The sequence below is a fragment of the Electrophorus electricus genome, chromosome 14, assembly GCF_041902795.1.
Source record: "Electrophorus electricus isolate QZ-2024a chromosome 14, ASM4190279v1, whole genome shotgun sequence".
Classification (NCBI taxonomy): Eukaryota; Metazoa; Chordata; class Actinopteri; order Gymnotiformes; family Gymnotidae; genus Electrophorus; species Electrophorus electricus.
This window is the reverse complement of record NC_137510.1, coordinates 24,613,771-24,632,001: the sequence shown is the minus strand read 5'-3', so window position 1 is coordinate 24,632,001 and position 18,231 is coordinate 24,613,771. Positions and strand designations below refer to the sequence as shown.

Genomic DNA, 18,231 nt, shown 5'->3' with positions numbered 1-18,231 from the left:
ATTACAAAGGAGAACATTCTGGCTGTTGCACTGTATTTCAGGTAAGTATGTTTGGTAAATCTCTGATGCCATATCATGGACATTTTAAGATTTAGTACAGTAAATGCATTACATGTTGTTCCTTTAAAGACCCCTTGTTTTTTAATTTCTTTTTTTCCATTTTTTGCCTTTTCCCCAAACAAATGTAACTTTCACTGGTCTTCCAAAGCCCCAAAACTAACTGCAAACAGACTCCTGGCTGTACAGTTACACCTAGTAAATCCATAGTACCAAACAGGTTATAATCATGCAAGCATACATTAAAACATGAGCAATCTAATTAATCACATATAATAAACAGACAGAAAAAATCTGTGGTAGATTGCTTAATCTTTTTGTGATTTGTTTTGTTTTGCCTTAGCAGCTGTTAGCCATTCAAATATAATTAAAATATGGGACGTTAATTTGACGCCTGGAGTTTTGGCGTTACTGTAGTTATATAATAATAATAATAATATAATTGTAGTGCAAAAACTGTACTTTGTTTTTACGTGTACAGTCACAGCTGCAGTATATGTGGATTATGTGGATTGACGTTGATGTAGTACCGAATTATAGCGACACCAGAGCAGAAAAATGCAAAAGAAATATTATTAAGTGCTTATTACGTTTATCCAGATGTATGAAGCGAACAAGGCTGCGCTCCGGGACTGCTTTCCTGTTGATGTTAATGGTGCTTGTGTGCTTTGCGCTGATGTCGCTTGCCCAGCAGACGGGAGTGTAGAAAGTTTTCAGCATGGACAATAAAACTGCGCAAGTCCCGCTGTGGTCTTTTAGACGCGTGCGGTATTTCGTGGACCCAAATGGGCCGGTTGAAGCTGCGCGTGGTGCGTATGATGTCCCCACGAGAGGTCAGAGTGTAGTGACGCGACTGCGATGTGGTAAACGCTAGAGGATTAACTGTGAATGAGAAATTACATTTATTAAATGTATTCGTTAAGAAACAGAGGCAATGGTGGTAAACGTTTAGGTCATTGCGCCTTAACAAATGTCTGGTTAGACAGGCAGAACCTTCTATTTATTTCATTTAGAAAGTAATTCTAAACGGCATAGTGACTGTTGGCATGTGTTCAGTGGTCATACATGAATGATTAAATTCAGTGGGACAAAAGATGGTAAATGAAATTTAAATTTCTTTTAATCCAGTTTATTCGAATTCCAACAAATAACAATAAACCATCATGAAATTCAAAAATTTACATAAACTTCTTCAAAAACCAGTAAAACATTACACACAAATACTAAACCCCTTTAAAACCATCATCCCAACAAACATAAAACCCCTTCCCGTAACATAACCAAGACACACATTCACTCGTAATTACTGCAGGTTTAAAAGCCGTCCATCATCTAAGAAAAGAAAAAAAAAAAAAAAAAGTTAAGACAATATTAAAACAACTAAAACAAAGCCCACTGTCCTCAGTAATGTCCAAGTCTATGACCAGTGGAGTGGGAGATGGGAAGCTCCCAGTACTGTCCAACCTGAGGGTAGAGGAAAGGGGGGCCCTGGGCGCTACCTCCTCGGTCCAGCCGGTCCTTACTTTCTTCCCCATTTTCTTCACCACCTGGGACTGCCCAGACTCCTCGGACTCACTCTTCTGCTGGCGCGAGGACTGAAGGGTGGAGGAGGTCGTCCCAGGCCCCTCCACCTGATGGCCTCCTGAAGGGGTCTCCCTCTTCTCCAATCCTGTTGACACCTCCCCTCCATCTGGCCCAGGACTCTCCACTGCTCTCTTGGGTGCCTCAGGTGCTGCCACTCCTGTGCTCCTGCCCCTAGCCGATACAAGTTCTCACCTGACTGGGGCAGGCATGCGCCAGGTGCCCTTCTTCCCAGCACTGCAGACATCTCCTGGGGCCCCTGCAGTGCCGGGCCATATGTCCAGGGTCCAAACAGTTCAAACACCGAAGGTCCAGGCAGTCCTCCGTCCTATGGCCGTGGCCCTGGGAATTCCTGCAAAAGACCGGGTGTTCCCTATAAAAGAGGTACCCCCGGTTATTGCCAAGAGAACAGGGCTGGGGGGTGTACCAACCCCACCTTACCATCCTCTTTAAAAGTCACCATAAACTGGCGGCGCCCATTCCACACTCCCAGCTTGTCCCGTACCATTCGGTCCCCCAGATGCACCTCTCCGAACTGCTGGAGGAACCTGTGGATCACCTCTGCAGGGACATGGGTATTAAACATGTAGGTAGTAACCATCTTCCGGTTACTGTCCCACAGAGGTTCCACCACGTGTAGTTTCCCCATAGGGTGACCAAAGAGGACCTCCTTCCACCCCAGGACCTCCCGATACACCTCAGAGCAGGAGAGTGTCACATCGTAGAACCTCAAGGGCCTGTTGCGCTGGGAACAGATGAGTTCTCCCGGCGACAGCCCCAAGGCCCTGAAGAGAACCTCCCGTATGAAGGAGACCCTCTTGGTAAAGGGGGTCTCCTCCCCCGGACAACTCAAGCGGAACTTGGCTGTATTGAGTAGGCCTCCACTACCCGCTCCCGACCTAGGCTCTGCCAGAGCGGCTCCCCCAGGGCCTAGAGCTTCAGCCTAGGTCCTGGATCTTCCACCCTCCTCCTATAGGCAGATCCAGAACTGTGGTCCTCTGCAGGCTCCCCCAGCCGATGATGTCGTCAGAGTCTTCAAGCTGCTCCAGGGGTCTCTACACCAGGACAAGCTAGGCCTAAAAAACAAAATAAAAACAATTAAACATCAGCAATAAAAACCCACAATAAATCAAGCCGTAGTACGGATACTACACTTGAGGTTAGCCAAAAAGCCGAGAAGCGTAAATAAAATTTTAAATATTGATTTCAATCCTATCCAAAAGTGCATATAGCTAATTCTACTAAACTTTGACATACATATTTACAAACCAGGTCTCTACGAAGCTGTATTACAGGTTCATAGATATCCACTGATAAGGAGGGTTCCTGACAGAGGACAGAGACATCACAGAGCCCTTGTGACATCAAGCGGCAACTACACACACACACACAACACGCACACACACACACCCTCATATGAGAGTAAGAGATAGCAGAGAGCAGTAGATCAAATACACCTACCGTATTCGTTTTCTATATCATATAGGCTTGAATTATGCAGACAGAACGAGAGGTAAGTGTAATGTTGAGCGGTAAGGAGGCAGATGCATGTGCGGAGAAGAGCGAGATTTAATTGGGGCAAATCCAAAATTAGAGTTGTTTAGGCGGTCCAGGGTCATAGAGCCGACACAGAGAGTACGTGGATACATGACTTAACAAAACAAGAGTACAAGAGGAAGCAAACAGGGGAATCAGGCTATAACAAAAGACTAGGGAAAACTCAGGGCTAAGGCTAGGAGAACAAACAAACAAAATGATTAAAATATACACACAACCATCAGTGAACTAACATTCAAACACATACAATAATTCAAAAATACAATAATTCAAGTGAACAGCGCCAACCAAGGCATGCAACAGGGTTTAAATACATGAACGAGGGACAGGTGTAAGCAATCAAACAAGGTGAGGACAAAACAAAACTATGGAACGGAACTAAACACAAGACAGGGAAAACACGGAACACGGAAGATAGAAGGGACTGATCGTGACAGTAAGTCTGATGGATTTATGATTTTTATGACTTTCCTTATATGTTTTAGAATTTTTATTACAATTAAGGCTTTTTAAAATGTAGTTATACAATTAATATTTGTTTTTTTTAAAGAGTGACATGAGTGACATGTTCCAATCTAGGCCATAAGGTTGATTAGAAAATCTGATGGAAGCTTAAGAGAATTAAAACATTTTAATTGTAACATGAAAAATTGTATCCAGGGATTAATTTTTCAAATTTCGAAAGCATGTTTTATGTCAAATGACATTAAACCTATGTTGTCATGGATACGTGTTTGTCATAAAAAGAGAAATTGTTTATTTCTAATTTCCCAAATCAGAGCTCAGCATTCAGCGTGATAAGTGCAGAAAGAGTGCAGGACAAACCCACAGCCAGAGGGCGACATCACAGCCGAGAGTGAGATGCAGCAGCCAGAGACAATCCAGCAGAAACACCTGCAGCTGAAAGTGCTGAACAGTCTGGAGAAACAGAAGAGAATGAAAATGGAAAAGCTGAAAATAATGAGAAATGAGAGACGTGACATTATCCCGTTATTAGTGATTAGTGGCGAAGGCTTGGAGAGGCGTAGGCTCACAGTGAGATTAGCCAGAGTTATCATGCCAGTTTTTGTATACTGACATTCTGTCACTGTTTCTTGGCTTGTGCCTTCTGTGTTTCTAAGAGTTGATGTTACATGTGTTGTTTATTGCTTGTTTTAGAAGGTGTTGAGGCAGAAGCCTGTGAAAGAGAATGGCAGAGAGAGTAAGTAAGCACTGCCACTGTAGGACCAGAGAGACAAAGGTGGACACGACCTGGGAGGAGAATGCAAAGGCTCTGGAAACAGAGCTTGAAACGACAAAGGACAGAGTGGTGGAAGTGTGGTGGAAGACAAGAGGGAAGAGAGACGGAGGAGGAACGGAACAGAGAGCTGGACACGATGAAGGAGAGAACTGAACGGGAAGACTAAGAGAGAGAAGATACATGCTGTATGTATTTGAGAAAGAGAAAAGAGAAGATGGGAAAGAAAACGAGAGAAATGGAGAGAAGGATGGCAAAGGAAATGGAGGAAGTGCCAAAGAATCAGCAGGGAAGAATGGAAAGAAATCGTGCTAAAGCAGGAAATGAAGTTTCAGGAAAGATCCCATGATGCTCAGTGAGAGAAAGGAAGAAATAAGGCTTGAAAAAGAAAAGGCAAGGTGTGAGGAAAAAGAGACAGTTTGAAAGCACCTGGAGCCTCCTAGAAAGGAAAATATAGCACCTATTATATTATTATATATAGCACCAAACTATTTGGTGAAAAAGGCAGAAAATAGTTTACCTGGAGGACAATACAAAGGTGCCATGGGGGAGCCATCACCAAAAAGAGAGACTGAGGAGGAACGGAACAGAGAGCTGAAAATGTGGGACAGTACAGTACGGGAAGGACAACAGAGAGCACTAAGAGGGAAAGCTCATTTTGAGGATGCAAAGATGAAGGAGATGGAGAGACTGAGACGGATGAAATGACTGCACGAGGATGAGAGAAATGTACAAGTAAATCATACATATGTATATGGAACAAGAACAGCAAAAATGGAGAGAAATTGTGATAAACCAGGAAGTGCAGTGGCAGCGAAGGTATCTCATGATGCTTAGCGAGAGACAAAAAGAAATTGGGGTTGAAACAGATAAAACCAGGAAACAAACAAAACTTTGTGAAGCTAGACAGAAGGCAAGGAGTGAGGAAAAAGCAGTTAGAGAACCAACGGTCCTCTAACTGTAAAACGCCTCCACCCGAGTCCTGCAGAGGACCAGCCTGAAGTGTCCCCACACTTCATAGGTGACCGAGCGCAGCCGAGCCCAGAGCACAGGGAGGGGAAGGAGAGCAGCGCTTCAGTGTCTCAGGGACTCGAAAGGGCAGAGAAGGTGGCAGAGAAGGAGAAGGCAAAGACTGGGAGGAGTGAAAAGAGCTGGGAGGAGCCAAACCCTCTAGTACTGGAGGGAGGTGGGAGGAGCCAAACCCTCTAGTACTGGAGGGAGGTGGGAGGAGCCAAACCCTCTAGTACTGGAGGGAGGTGGGAGGAGCCAAACCCTCTAGTACTGGAGGGAGGTGGGAGGAGCCAAACTGTCCAGTACTGGTGGGAGGTGGGAGGAGCCAAACCCTCTAGTACTGGAGGGAGGTGGGAGGAGCCAAACTGTCCAGTACTGGTGGGAGGTGGGAGGAGCCAAACCCTCTAGTACTGGAGGGAGGTGGGAGGAGCCAAACCCTCTAGTACTGGAGGGAGATGGGAGGAGCCAAACCGTCTAATACTGAAGGGAGGTGGGAGGAGCCAAACCCTCTAATACTGGATGGAGGTGGGAGGAGCCAAACATTCTAGTACTGGAGGAAGGTAGGAGGAGCAAACCCTCTAGTACTGGAGGGAGGTGGGAGGAGCCAAACCCTCTAGTACTGGAGGGAGGTGGGAGGAGCCAAACTCTCTAGTACTGGTGGGAGGTGGGAGGAGCCAAACATTCTAGTACTGGAGGAAGGTGGGAGGAGCAAACCCTCTAGTACTGCAGGGAGGTGGGAGGAGCCAAACCCTCTAGTACTGGAGGGAGGTGGGAGGAGCCAAACCCTCTAGTACTGGGGGGAGATGGGAGGAGCCAAACCCTCTAGTACTGGAGGGAGGTGGGAGGAGCCAAAGCCCTTCAGTGCCTGAAAGACTGAGAATAATAACAGCCTGCTGGACATGAGGACACACACACAGATCACCCCGCCCCCACTAACTGACTTTGATGACCAGCTGGCACGAGAACTCCTGTTGGCATGACTTCACTTACCAGCCATGGGAGGATGGACGTGGAGGGCAGGGGTGAATTGTAAGGGTTTGTCTCCATTTCCTGGTTCATGAACTACTTCTTTGGTTTTTGATTTATGGAATTGCCCTCTGTTTCATTTGTCTGCCTGGATTCCAGCTGGCGTTTATTTACTGTGTGGACTGGAGTTCCTTGAATAAAAATCCCTCTTCTCTTTTACAGCTTCTGGACTGGTTTGGAGGTCCCTGCTGCTCTGACCAGTGATAACTAATAAACCATGTTTGAACGTGATAGTGTATTTCATAATTATTCTACTTTATATTTTTGAAATATACTGAGCATGGGTTTCACAGCCTTATCAGACATTTTAAAGATCAGCATAAGCAGTCATTTCTAGTAAAGATTATACATGCCCAATAAGCGTTGTGTGTACTGAGAGAACAGGAATTATTAGCTATAGTTTAAATCTCAGGTTTCACCACAAAATGATATATATTACTCTAGAAAAACTAATGGATATGATCTAGCAAACCAATATTACTTTTCTAATTCATTAAGCTCTGCTTGACACTCCTGAACAAATTTTCTCATTTAAAAGAAGCTATCCCTTATCTTGCTATCCAACCAACGGACAGGACAGCCACCATTTCCAGTTTTAATTATTCCGATAATTGTGTATGACTAAATCTTTTGGAGATCTCAGTAAATAGCTTGTTGCTACTATTTTTGTTCTATTGCAGAATATCATGTTTACATTGTTGTAATCTGAAGATTAACCAGTATTAGTGTCATGGTTGGCCGGTCCAACACCGAGGGAAACGCCCACATCAGAAAAGGGCCATACCGTTTGTTTACCCCGCTCTCAATCACCTGTTCACTGTTTGGAGACACCTGCTTCTCATCGCTGCACGGCAGAAAAGTGAGTTGCACTATAGGGAGGTAGACTTCCTGGGGTACGTCATCCAGGAGGGCAGTGTGTGTATGCAGCCGGGCAAAGACCACACACGCGCAAGGCGATACGACGATTTCTGGGCTTTGCTCATTTCTACAGGAGGTTCATCAAGAACTTTAGTTCCATTGCTAAACCTCTCACAGACCAACTCTGGGGACCGGCTAGGCGGGTCAGGTGGACCCCCCAAGGTGGAAAGGTCTTTCGAGGGGCTCAAGGCCACTTTCATCATTGCACTGGTACTACAGCGACCAGACCCAGGGAAGCCCTTTTTGGTGGAGGTGGATGCTGCAGACACAGGAGTGGGTGCCGTGTTGTCTCAACACACAGGTGAGAGAGGGGGATTTAAACCCATTGCCTACTTTTCCCAGAAGCTAAGCCTGACGGAACAGAACTGTGGTGTAGGGGACCTCGGGTTGTTGGCCATGAAATTAGCCTTCAAGGAGTGGAGGCATTGGACACCCCTTTACAGTATACACTGACCACAAAAACCTAGAGTACTTACAGACCACAAATAGACTGAACACTAGGCAAGCCCGGTGGTCCATATTCTTCTTCAGGTTCAAGTTCCACGTAACCGACAGGCCTGGGGAGAGAAACACCAGGGTGGATGCGTTGTCCCGACAACACCATGCGGAAGCCCTACTGACGAGTGAGGAGCCTATTCTTCCCCCCTCGTGCTTCTTGTGGTCACTGGAGTTGGACATCCACCAACAAATAAAGCCCGCAAACCCACATCTGCAGTGCCCACCTGATCACCTCTACGTACCTCCAAAACACCAAGGTGCCTTAATCACATGGGCTCATACCACTGTGGGAACGGGACATCCTGGTGCCACACGTACAGCTCAGCTAATCGGGTATCAACCGGGGATGGCCACACAGGTGCCACAGGCAAACTGGCCGCAAAATATGAGGGCCTGTATACGGTCAAGGGAAAAATCAACGAGGTAACTTATTGGGTTGGTCTGGCCAGGTGTAGTCGGGATTCCCAGGCCTTCCACGTTTCAGCACTGAGGCCCGTGACGCAGGGTCCCCTCGCCGGAGAGGACGGTTCCTCATTCAACCCGCATCCGCTTGTGGAAACGGAGGGGGGCCCGGCGTACAAGGTGACGGCCCTGCTCGATTCCCGGAGGAGAGGCAAGGGGTTGCAATACCATGTGGACTGGGAGGGGTACGGTCCTGAGCAATGTAGTTGGGTTCCGGCCTCCCAGGTTTTAGACCCCGACCTCATCGCCTCCTTCCACAGGCTGCGCCCGCAGAGGCCCATCCCAGAGGCCCGCCTCGCTCCAGGCGGCTGGTGGTGTCTTTGGGGAGGGGTTCTGTCATGGTTGGCCTGTCCAACAGCGAGAGGGAAGCGCCTACATCAGACGAGGGCTGTACTGTTTGTTTACCCCGCTCCCAATCACCTGTTTACTGATTGGACACGCCTGCTTCTCATCGCTATGTCTCCCTATTTATACTTGCACAGGTCCCGAGGAACAACGCTGCGCATTAGCGGTCATGGAAACCACTGGAAGTCTTCAGTGTATTGTGACTCGACTTCCAGAGTATTCCCATGGATAACTTTACTGAATATATTTATCATGGATAATAAAGAGCACATTAGTTCAACTCTCACTTCTTCTGTGCCACCAGCATCATAATTCGATTTTATATGTAGGATGGGCTCAAAGTCAGCTAGGTGATGACACCGACAGCCTACTGGGTGAGCAACCACGCTCTAATGATGGTGGGCCAGTGTGCAGAACAGTTAGATCTTGGATCAGGTAAAACAAAACAAAATACTAAACACCACGCCGAGCGTGGAAAAAAAGGGAGAACAAAGGACGCCATGGGAAGAATGGCAACCCCAATGCACTGGGGAAAACCAAACTAAAACTTCCCAAACAAAACCAGAAAACGGGAAGGAACCCGAATGGCAAAGGGAAACCTCGAGAAAGAGAGAGACTCGAGAGAGGAAAACTGGAGAGGGGAGGGGACGTGTAAAAACACAGACACCCTCGCAGGGAAGAAATGAGGTGTAGCATGAGGGCTTACAGACCTCAATACCTGAAGTTACTGGCTAGGAGCTTGGCTCAGAACTTTAGCAAAGACCCAACACTGAATGACTGGGTCACTGGGCATTTATAGATCTAGCCCAGCTGTTGGGCATCAAGCCTGATTAGTAGTGTGGTTGACTCGAGGCCTCCCTCTGGTGGCCGGAGTGGGCCTCGACCTGAACAAGTTTTTTATGTTCATTAATTTGATGGGAAGTGTTCTTACTCTCTCTTCCCTACTCTCAACCCTGAACCCTAAACCCTGTAGCCTTCACCTTTTACTCAGGTCAGTTGTAATCACAGGGCCACTGCCGGCATATAAAAAATACAGTTGAGAATGAATCAAGCCAAGTTTTATTTTATTTAGTATTAAGTATGATCTTTATGAAAAAAATCTTGCTGCATAAGACATTACATGTTGAAGTTATGTTTTTGGCATAGTGGAGTAAGCCTGTAAAATGGTCCTTAATTCATTGGTCAACATCAAAGCATAGAAAATGTTCAAGATCCCATTACCAACAAACTGTAACGATGCCTCCAACACTTCCATTAAGACAGAAATATATCTTAACCTAAAACATTAAATGAGGTTATGAATACATTGATAAAAGGTTATTAGTTAATTTGCTTATCACTTACTTTGCTCTAGGCTGAAAAGTTTTGTTCAGGAAAAGTTTGATTTGTATTGAGTCATGGTTTCTACCTTGTACAAGTCCCAGTATCCGGGCATAGTAGATATATAAGCTATAGTTTTAGTTACGAACAGTGATGCCATTGTTGTTTTGAAGCAGGGAAGATAGCCGTTGCTTGGATGCAACCCGGGTTTATAACAAACGCCTCCACTGACAGTTGTCCTTACTGAGTGTTCCTCTTCCAACTACTTCACACTTCAAATGAATTAAGGTCATAAGGATTTGCTATTTCACTAAAATAAATAGAAACCATGACTCTACAAAAGCTACTAATTAAAGAGTACAAACTCTACAATAGTTCTATAAGGGTCTAAGGTGCCTCTTCAGTATGCTTCTGTTAATCTTATCATTGGGCATATAACATTTTACCAGATTGTATATTGTATTTTACCAGAGGTTTACACTGTATTTTACCAGAGGTGTATAATTTATTTTAACAGTGGTTTATGTTGTATTTTACCAGAGGTGTATACTCTGTTTCATCAGAGGTTTATACTGTACTTTACCAAAGCATATAATGTATTTTACCAGAGGGTAAACCACATTTTATCATATGGAAAAGCAAAGTTTACCAGAGGATATGCCACATAACTTTAGTATTTGTACATGTTAGTTGAGACCTTATTCTGCAGACAACTTTAATGAGGTGATCTGATCTCCAATCATACATTCTTTTAATGTTCATTGTTTTCATTATAGATTTTACAGCATTGATTGAAATTCGTCCTAAAACAAAAAGTGATGGTTTTATTTCAAGCCTTCTGAACTGTATGCAGATTTCCTGTTATTCTAACCATTTTACAGCTTGTCAGATCCAGAGGTTTTATAAGTTCCTGACAAAGCAGTAAGTTAAAGATGAGCTTACAAGTACACTCACCTCGTATATTAGCTTATCACGACTCGGCCGATAATAACAGCGCAGATATCCGGGTGCAGCTCTTCCAGACAGGAGACTCTAAATGACCAGAGGGGGGCGACAAACTTCTGCCAGAGAATTAGCCACATTTGTAATGGCTGTTACAACTTCATTCCTAAAAGGCCAATATATTTCTTTTAAAAAACTGTACTCCATATATTTGTACTCTCTATATTTGTACCACCCAGCTACAATAAACACTATATCATATTTACAAATAAAAACGCTGTAGGTCACTGTAGCATGTGGCTGACAAACGTTTATATTCTGAGAGAACAGACGGCTAAGCTACCTTATACATGCATAAACAACCTCTTGGTCTGAAATGCACATGACAGATACATATTTGAAGATAAATGGCTTTCGCTCAGCAAAAAGGTCAGGTGAGGAGGAGGTGAAATAGCCCATAATGGAGTACATACCGTTTCTGTAGGACAGCCAGCCATGTCTTTGCGGTCTGAAGAGTGCCACCCGACATGCCTTTGGGGGCCTGATGCAGCTACTTTTGGTGTAACAGCTTTGACATCACCATGACATAACTATGACTAGGTGTAAGCAGCAGATACATATCATAAGAAACCAAACACCCAGATACATACAATATGACAGTGAACAGAATTTCAAACCTGTTGCTCTGTGCCCAGATCCTGTACTGTGAAAACTATAGACAGAGTCTCTCGTAAACACCCAAAGAAGATATAAAACTCATTAAAGACAGATTGATTGGTATTCTTTATTCCAAAGAAATCTGTTTGTCGCTTCAACATCAGGTGGACACTCTGTAATAGAGCCCTCAGCCCTATGCTTAACCCTTGACCCCTCACACACCCCAAATGACTCCTGCACTTCAGTAGGAATACTTATAATAACAACAATATAATCATATTAATATTCATGACCATCTTTTTCATAACCCATTGTACAGTAGTATAGAAATTTGAAAACTAACACAAAAAGAGCAAAGAAATATAAAACAAAGAAAATGGTTTGATTCCCCTTTGACCTCTTTAGGAATGTATGATATCTTTGTTTTCCTTAGCCTGGCATTAAGTCTTACACTGAGTCAGTTTGACAAGTTAAGATGACAGGGGAAAATAAATATGTTAAAATAGCACGTGCGTGCGTGCGTGTCAAGTCACCACATCTAAACCAACCAGTTTTTGTCATTTGAAACACCTCCGTATGAATGTGGAAGATCAGCGGCCGTGTGCTCATGTGGGCTTGCTGCCTGCATTAATAGCGGTGTGTGGTATTGTGCATCTGGACTCATTTGATGTTTCTATATACGCAGGACTTTGTTCTTGCCTTTATTAGTATGTCAGCACAGCAAATGGTCTTACTGTTTTCACTTCTCCGCACCCAAGGCCGGGATACGCTACGCTCACTCGGCATCTGGGCTTGGCTTTCCGTATCCATACGTCTCGTGTTTCACCAGGCGAGCAAAAACATTGACTGACTGTGATGAGTGGTAGGAAGTATAAGTTTAATGTGACACTCTACTGCACTTCATCGTAAAGGGTCAACAGCATCAGTCTTTCACCTGGAGCTCACACACAGACGGTAAATACACTGCAATATCATGTGCTATGAAACGTTTACCATAAGATCGGCATGTTCCCTCATGCTACTGTTGTGTTTAAATTAATGTTTTATATGCTACCAGTTGTCAGTAGGAGTTTACTAGGGCTCCTTTCCAAGTCAGCTGACAACAAGAACACCCAAGTCGAGGAATGGCAAGATCATTTGAGTAATGAATGAAGCAATCACACACCAACAACTGTGTAACAAAGACAAACACCATTGTCCTTGTGTTTTGCACTGACACGTATTAGATGTTTGGTAAAATGGACTGCCCTGTGACTCCCCACAAACACTGGAACATTCACTCCAATTAAGGTGTAGCACAACAGTGCGCTGGGCTGAAACAAAGCAAACTATCATTTAAACTGTTCTAGAAAACAGACATGAAATAGATGTTTGAATTGCCGAGGTGTCAATTCTGTCAGAAGTGCACCCCATCAGTTACTGCAGGATCTACCGGAGCAGGAAACAGCATCAGCACAGCACACTTCACGTTGAGTGTGTTCAGGCCCATAAATTGATATCTTCATTTTAGCTGGGCCAAAGTTAGACCTGGGGAATCAACCGACAAAGAAAAATAATAACAATAATAATAATAAACGTCATACAGAAAAAGGCGAGGATGACCCAGTCCATGTGGATTGTTTCAGTCTATGTGGAGTGTCAGTTTGTTCGATTGCTGTACATTTGACACAGCTTAGAGGTTACTCCACTGAAGGTGTGCACTGTCATTCCGGAGAAACTGGGAAGTTCCGCTGGAGGGAGTGTTTGTGCCACGGGGCGACGGGAGGAGCTTACGTGGAGGTGAAGTATCTCTGTGCTACTGATTGGACTTCAGCCTCCCATTCCCCCTACAGTGTGAGGAGGTCAACACGCCACCATTTTGGTTCTTTGTATGAGATGCTTTTCACCTTATCAGAGGGTTTCTATGACATCATCAGGAGCGCAAGTTCAAAATGGCGAATGCGAACGCAAGTGAAAGGTGTTGGGGGAAGCATTCAGTTTCTTCTGTTATTTTCCGTTGCCACGAACGGCGAGGAGAGCAGTAACGGCAGAATACTTTGCTGCCCCCCCGCCCCCCCCAACCAAATCTGGGCGTACCTCCCTTCATCCACTCCCTCTCTCCCTCTCTCCCTCTCTCCCTCTCTCTTTCAGTCCTGCTCGCCCAGCAGGTCTGTGCTCGTACTGCTCGGAGGGGCAGGGAGTGTGCAACCTCTCGGGGGGGGTGGGGAGTGGCCTATCCTACACGGGCTCGGCCCCCCGCCCCCCTCACTGTCTGTATTGGAGGACGAGTGTGGCGGGGGCGGGGCCAGGCGTGGGAGGGGCGAGGCGGAGGGTGGCACGCGGGAGCACGCGGTCGTGCGGAGGCTCTGGATGCGCCGGCACTCCTGGCAAATGCGCACATGAGTGCAGCCCCGCGGCAGAGGCACGGTCACTGCAGGCGGGCCTAGGGGCCCCGCAGGTGTGCTGCTGGCCCCCAGAGGGTCCTCCAGGAGGCGCTGGGGCCCGGGGCCCAGCTCCGAGGGGCCTGACCCAGCCCCAGAGCCTCCTGTTAAGGGCCCCGCCCCGCTGTAGAGCTTTCCGTTACTGAGGCGCATCTCTCTGACTAGCCGCAGGGGCCGTGGGGCCCCCAGCGTGATGCGGGTCGGGTGGCGCAGGGCCAAAGAGCTGGAGAGGGGCCGGCGACGGCGTAGACGGGAGCTCTTCTTACAGGACACCGCATTCCGGAACTCGGTCAACATCTCCTGACACACAGACACCTGAGAGAGACAGAGAGGCAGAGAGCATGATCATGGCTCTCACTACAACATACGAGCATATGGGCTGGTGTCAACTCCACTTTAGGTCATATCTGCACTAGCTCTTGGGAAGGAACCTGGAGTATTAAAAAGCCATAAATAGTCACCACATGCTGAACAAAGTCAATAACGTACAGTACACATGGTGGGACAGTACCACGGGGGGTTTTTGGGGTGGTGTGTGCGTTTGTGTGTGTATCTGTGTGTGTGTGTGTGTGTGTGTGTGTGTGTGTGTGTGTGTGTGTGTGTGTGTGCGGGAGGGAGAGAGGGAGTGCCTAGGCTGCACCTCATCTGTTTCAGCCGAGCGTCGAGTGGACCACACGAACTCCATCACTGCCACAAACACGGCAATGATCAACCCACAGATCAGAACTACGAATATCCCGCCAATGTTCTCCATGCCTAGGCCTACAGAACACACACGCAGCATACAAAACACACACGCACACAGAGTACTAAACACACAGGCACATACAGAATCCCTAACGCTCACCGAAGTACCTGCTGACATCTGCCAGCAGCATTATTCGAGAAAACGTACAGACTTAATTGCATTGCACAGAAACTGCTGTCTGACAGAGCTGCACAGTGACCTGCAGTGCAGATAAGCCCGTAGAGCGCAGGCTAGACGGGAGCTCTGCGGGATGCAGAAGGGGGGGGGCTCTTGCCTTTAGCTCGGTGATCCTCCTCTTTGGGGCACTGGCCCGCCTCCCACCACCTCCGCTTTAGAATCTCCAGCCTGTTGTTCTCCTGAAGCTGCAAGATAGCCAGACTGATCTCATCACGAAAAGGAGAGCCTGAGGGGGGAGAGATGGGGGGGGGGGGCGAGAGAGAGAGAGAGAGAGAGTGAGAGGGAGGGAGAGGGAGAAAGAGAGAGAGAGAGAGTGAGAGAGAGAGAGAGAGAGAGAGCGAGTGAGAGGGAGGGAGAGGGAGAAAGAGAGAGAGAGAGAGTGAGAGAGAGAGAGAGAGAGAGAGAGAGAGAGTGAGTGAGAGGGAGGGAGAGGGAGAAAGAGAGAGAGAGAGAGTGAGAGAGAGAGAGAGAGAGAAAGGGAAAGAGACAGAAACCTGTCATATGAGACAGACATGACTGTGCCATTGCCATTTTGTGTTCTCCTTCCTTATTTTTTACCCTGGAACATTTCCCCATACTTTATGATTAGAAAAAGTCTTAAAGTCTTAAAGATATACACACACACACACACACACACACACACACACACACACACACGTGGTTCCCACAGCAACGCCACTATGTTTATTTACTTCCTGGTTTTGTTTCCTTGTGTTTCCTTGTTTTGGTTTCTTCTGGTTCCGCTCCATAGTTCCTTTACCTGTTATTGCCTTCACCTGTGTCTCGTTAGTTCTCATTAGTCTTTGTAAACCCTGTGTTTGTATTCAGTCTTCACAAAGTAACTTCACAAAGTAAGTACGTTTCTGAGCCGTTTGTTATCATCACTGTTTCATCTGGTTAATTGGATTACTCTCCTCGCCTGTTCCCAGTCTGTTTGCTTTGCTTCGCTGACTGCTTTTCTGGATTTACAACCTTGGTTTATGTTCATGTTCTTTGGATTACTAATGTGGATTACCCGTGTTCTCTGTTAAACTGCATTCACCATACTACTCCGTCTCTGTTTGTGCTCAGATTGTTACACATTGTAATCTAATGTTTTCATCTTAAATTATCCTACGTACGAATCGAAATTTCAAAATAATAACATGAAAATAACATTAAAAAACAAAATAAAAATAACATAAAAAATATCAAATAAAATTTTAATTTGAAATGCTCCCTTAGCAAATAGTTTTCATTCAGAAATGTAATCCCTCACCCTGCAAGTACTCAGCATGCATGAGAATTTCTAGAAGACATCACAGGTTGTTGCCTCATGAAGCTGATTAAGAGAACACCAAGATTCTGCATAGTTCTCATCACTATAAAGGATGGCGAATTTGAAGAAACTAAAATTTAAGAGAGTCATTGGTACTTATTTAACACAGAATAATCACATCTGTGTTTTTTCATGGTTTTGATACCCTCACTGTTTTTCTAAAATATAGAAAATATTCAAAATTAACTATATATATATATATATATATATACATACACACACACACACGTGCACACACACACACACACACACACACACACACACACACACACACACTCATAAGTCCTGGGTGACTTACAAAAGTGCTTTGCTGTCTCATTCCATCCATGCTGGTACATGAGGGAGTGCACTGGCCCAGGTGTCATTAACCCCTCCACATGGTCCTCCCTACCCGCCTCCTCGGTCCTCTCACCCAGGGGCATGGCCCTCCCTCCCTGGCCCTCTCACCCAGGAGCATGGCCCTCCCTCCCTGGCCCTCTCACCCAGGGGCATGGCCCTCCCTCCCTGGCCCTCTCACCCAGGGGCATGGCCCTCCCTCCCGGCCCTCTCACCCAGGGGCATGGCCCTCCCTCCCTGGCCCTCTCACCCAGGAGCATGGCCCTCCCTCCCGGCCCTCTCACCCAGGGGCATGGCCCTCCCTCCCTGGCCCTCTCACCCAGGGGCATGGCCCTCCCTCCCGGCCCTCTCACCCAGGGGCATGGCCCTCCCTCCCTGGCCCTCTCACCCAGGGGCATGGCCCTCCCTCCCTGGCCCTCTCACCCAGGGGCATGGCCCTCCCTCCCTGGCCCTCTCACCCAGGAGCATGGCCCTCCCTCCCGGCCCTCTCACCCAGGGGCATGGCCCTCCCTCCCTGGCCCTCTCACCCAGGGGCATGGCCCTCCCTCCCGGCCCTCTTACCCAGGGGCATGCCGATGCCGTAGCCCTTGGTGTCCAGTAGACCTCCTATCTGCGTGAGGTTGCAGTTGAGGCTGCGGTGGTACTCGTTCATGGTGCTCTCCAGCAGGAAGGCGTACTTGGAGTTGAGCACGCGAGCAATGCCCTCCTCTGTGCTCTTCACGAACACGCTGGGCTGCTTGGAGTGCATGTAGTTCCACATGCGCTGGTACGTCTGGTAGCGGGAGTTCTGAAAGGCAGGGTCAGAGGCTTAACAAATTCCTTCCAAAAAATCCCTTAAAACGAGAGGTGAGGTAAGGTGAGGTGAGGTAAGGAAAGGAGAGGAGAGGAGAAGTACACCCCATGTACATTTATACACTGTAGATTTGAAAACAAAATTTGATTTCATTTAACTTGATTTTTCACATGATTTTTCAATAAATGACACATTTGATTTATATGTAACATTATGGTTTCTTAATGAATAGTTAAGTGTTTATTGTTAAAAGTAAGTAATGGAGTCTTACTATAGAAGTATTTCATTTCTTTTCACTACTTTGTTACTACATTGATGGTGTAATGATTTTGTACCAATTTTGAACCAGTGTCATAACTAAATGTTTGATGGCTCATTAATGCTTAAGTAGTTATTAGCTTAGTAAAAAGTACTTAAGCATTATCAAATTGGTTGTCCTTTAACTGGTTTTCCATAAATTGGTTTTCAAATTAAAAACAAACAAGTACCAAGTGCTTCACCAATCCTAATCAATTGTGCTAAATACACGTTTAAAGTTGAATTATTTAATGCTAATTAATGACTATTCAACAAGTAATTATGTGCTATTATATTATTCATGAATTATTCATTACTGGATAATTAATAACAATTTGTGTTAAATCAGATTAGTGATCTGTGATTGGTGGAGAACAGAACTGAACGGCAGAGCTAACTGTTCAAAAGGGGGAAAAAAACCTTTGTTCAGCAACAACCATGCTACAAAAATCTAACATCAGTTTCAATCAAAATATTACAACTGATGATTCCTGAAGATTCATCAGTGTTACTGTAACTTAAAGTGTGTGG

General features: G+C 45.9%; 1 protein-coding gene and 1 long non-coding RNA gene across 6 annotated transcripts in view; both read right to left on the bottom strand.

Moving 5' to 3' along the window:
- Positions 1 to 1,187: 1,187 nt before the first annotated feature.
- On the bottom strand, positions 1,188 to 10,686 carry LOC145651107 (uncharacterized). Its single transcript, XR_014116779.1, has 3 exons — positions 10,037 to 10,686; positions 8,516 to 8,694; positions 1,188 to 2,714 (listed from the first exon to the last, which is right to left on the bottom strand). It is a non-coding gene; the product is annotated as an uncharacterized LOC145651107 (long non-coding RNA).
- Positions 10,687 to 10,825: 139 nt separating this feature from the next.
- Positions 10,826 to 18,231, bottom strand: part of grik5 (glutamate receptor, ionotropic, kainate 5) — a 57,097-nt gene continuing 49,691 nt past the window's right edge. For 4 of the 5 annotated variants that reach the window (XM_081696331.1, XM_081696334.1, XM_081696333.1 and 1 more), the window contains 4 exons: positions 17,172 to 17,397; positions 15,054 to 15,182; positions 14,672 to 14,793; positions 10,826 to 14,346 (listed from right to left, as the gene is read on the bottom strand). In XM_081696331.1, coding sequence (XP_081552457.1) covers positions 13,738 to 14,346; positions 14,672 to 14,793; positions 15,054 to 15,182; positions 17,172 to 17,397 — 1,086 coding nt within the window. In that variant the 3' untranslated portion in view covers positions 10,826 to 13,737. The remainder of the gene's footprint in view (positions 14,347 to 14,671; positions 14,794 to 15,053; positions 15,183 to 17,171; positions 17,398 to 18,231) is intronic. The other variant, XM_081696335.1, reaches the window with a different exon arrangement.